At 38.5% G+C, this 1,193-nt stretch overlaps 1 protein-coding gene across 1 annotated transcript in view; it reads left to right on the forward strand.

The window, feature by feature from the left end:
• The window catches only part of LOC141319306 (SH3 and multiple ankyrin repeat domains protein 2-like), a 43,173-nt gene extending 42,354 nt beyond the window's left edge, over nt 1-819 (forward strand). The window contains exon 11 of the mRNA XM_073833243.1: nt 749-819. Coding sequence (XP_073689344.1) covers nt 749-819 — 71 coding nt within the window. The remainder of the gene's footprint in view (nt 1-748) is intronic.
• Nucleotides 820-1,193: the final 374 nt, after the last annotated feature.

A 1,193-nucleotide genomic window follows, 5' to 3' on the forward strand; every position in this document is an offset into this window, starting at 1 on the left:
CTACTAATTAACCATTTTTAAACATTCAGGATCAACAAATTTTACACACACACACACCATACAAATATTTGTATCTTTTTTAGATTGAGAGTAATTAATTGCCACAGATTCAGACAATTTGTGCCGAACCCTGACAGCCCTTTCCCCTTTTTCCTGGATATCCGCTATAGTCTATGAACCAGAACTACTTTTTCTGGCGTCCAGCTGTCAAACACCACCTAGAACCAGTCTTAGTTGTTCTTCGGGCCACTGCTGTTGGCTGACAGCCAATAATAGGCCCTGGGCCCGTATTCATAAAACATCTTAAGGCTAAAAGTAGATCATAACTTGCCTATTTAGGAGAAAATCTTAAAAAATTGTGGGCGTGTCAGTCCTAAATTTAGGACTCCTAAATTGTTGCTCTAAGAGTATTTCACAAAGCGTTTTAGCTCTAAAACTAGCTCCTCAATCTGTCAAACATATGAGGTAGTGAGGTGGACTCCTATGTCAAGACAAAGTCCCAGCTATCCTAAAATGGCAGTTGCTGGCAATCTGCCTCGGAACTTAAACTTTTTTAGAAACACTCTTTATTTATTTGCACACATATGATTTTCACATGCAATTTTTTTTTGTTTTTTGGAGGTTGTTCCAACTCCAAATTTTCCTTTGATTATATCCTTGTTTTCATTAAGTGGGGCAAGAAGCAACAGCTGTTACTGTGTCCAGTTTGGTTTTCTTTTACGTTTACATATCATCACTGTGTGCATAGTTAATAGGCATGCTGATATCATCCACAGCAACAAGGTAAACCCCACCTCTACTCTTCTCTGTATTCCTTAGTGAAAGTTGTCTCAGCAGCTATGGGAATAGGTTTTAAGAGAAAAAACTTTTACTGCTATTTAGGAGAACTCTTAGTGGTAAGATAAAATGTTTTGTGACTGTTTTATGCTGCATATTTTGGCACAGACATCCCTACCAAAACAGTAAAGTGCAGAGATCAGTTGGGTCGGGTTGTGTTGCATCTTTTCAAGCTGCTTGGCCATTGTAGTCACGGCATCACTGTAGTCTGCATTTTCAGCCAGTTCACAAGCAGTCCCAGCATCTGTTTCAAAGGATACTGAGGTATAGATGCTGCTTAAAGAGACAACAATAAAAACAATTAAGTAACAACAAACACTTGGACCAGGAAACAAAACTTAGTGTTGTCAAAACTA

This window comes from Garra rufa, chromosome 1 (genome assembly GCF_049309525.1).
Source record: "Garra rufa chromosome 1, GarRuf1.0, whole genome shotgun sequence".
Classification (NCBI taxonomy): Eukaryota; Metazoa; Chordata; class Actinopteri; order Cypriniformes; family Cyprinidae; genus Garra; species Garra rufa.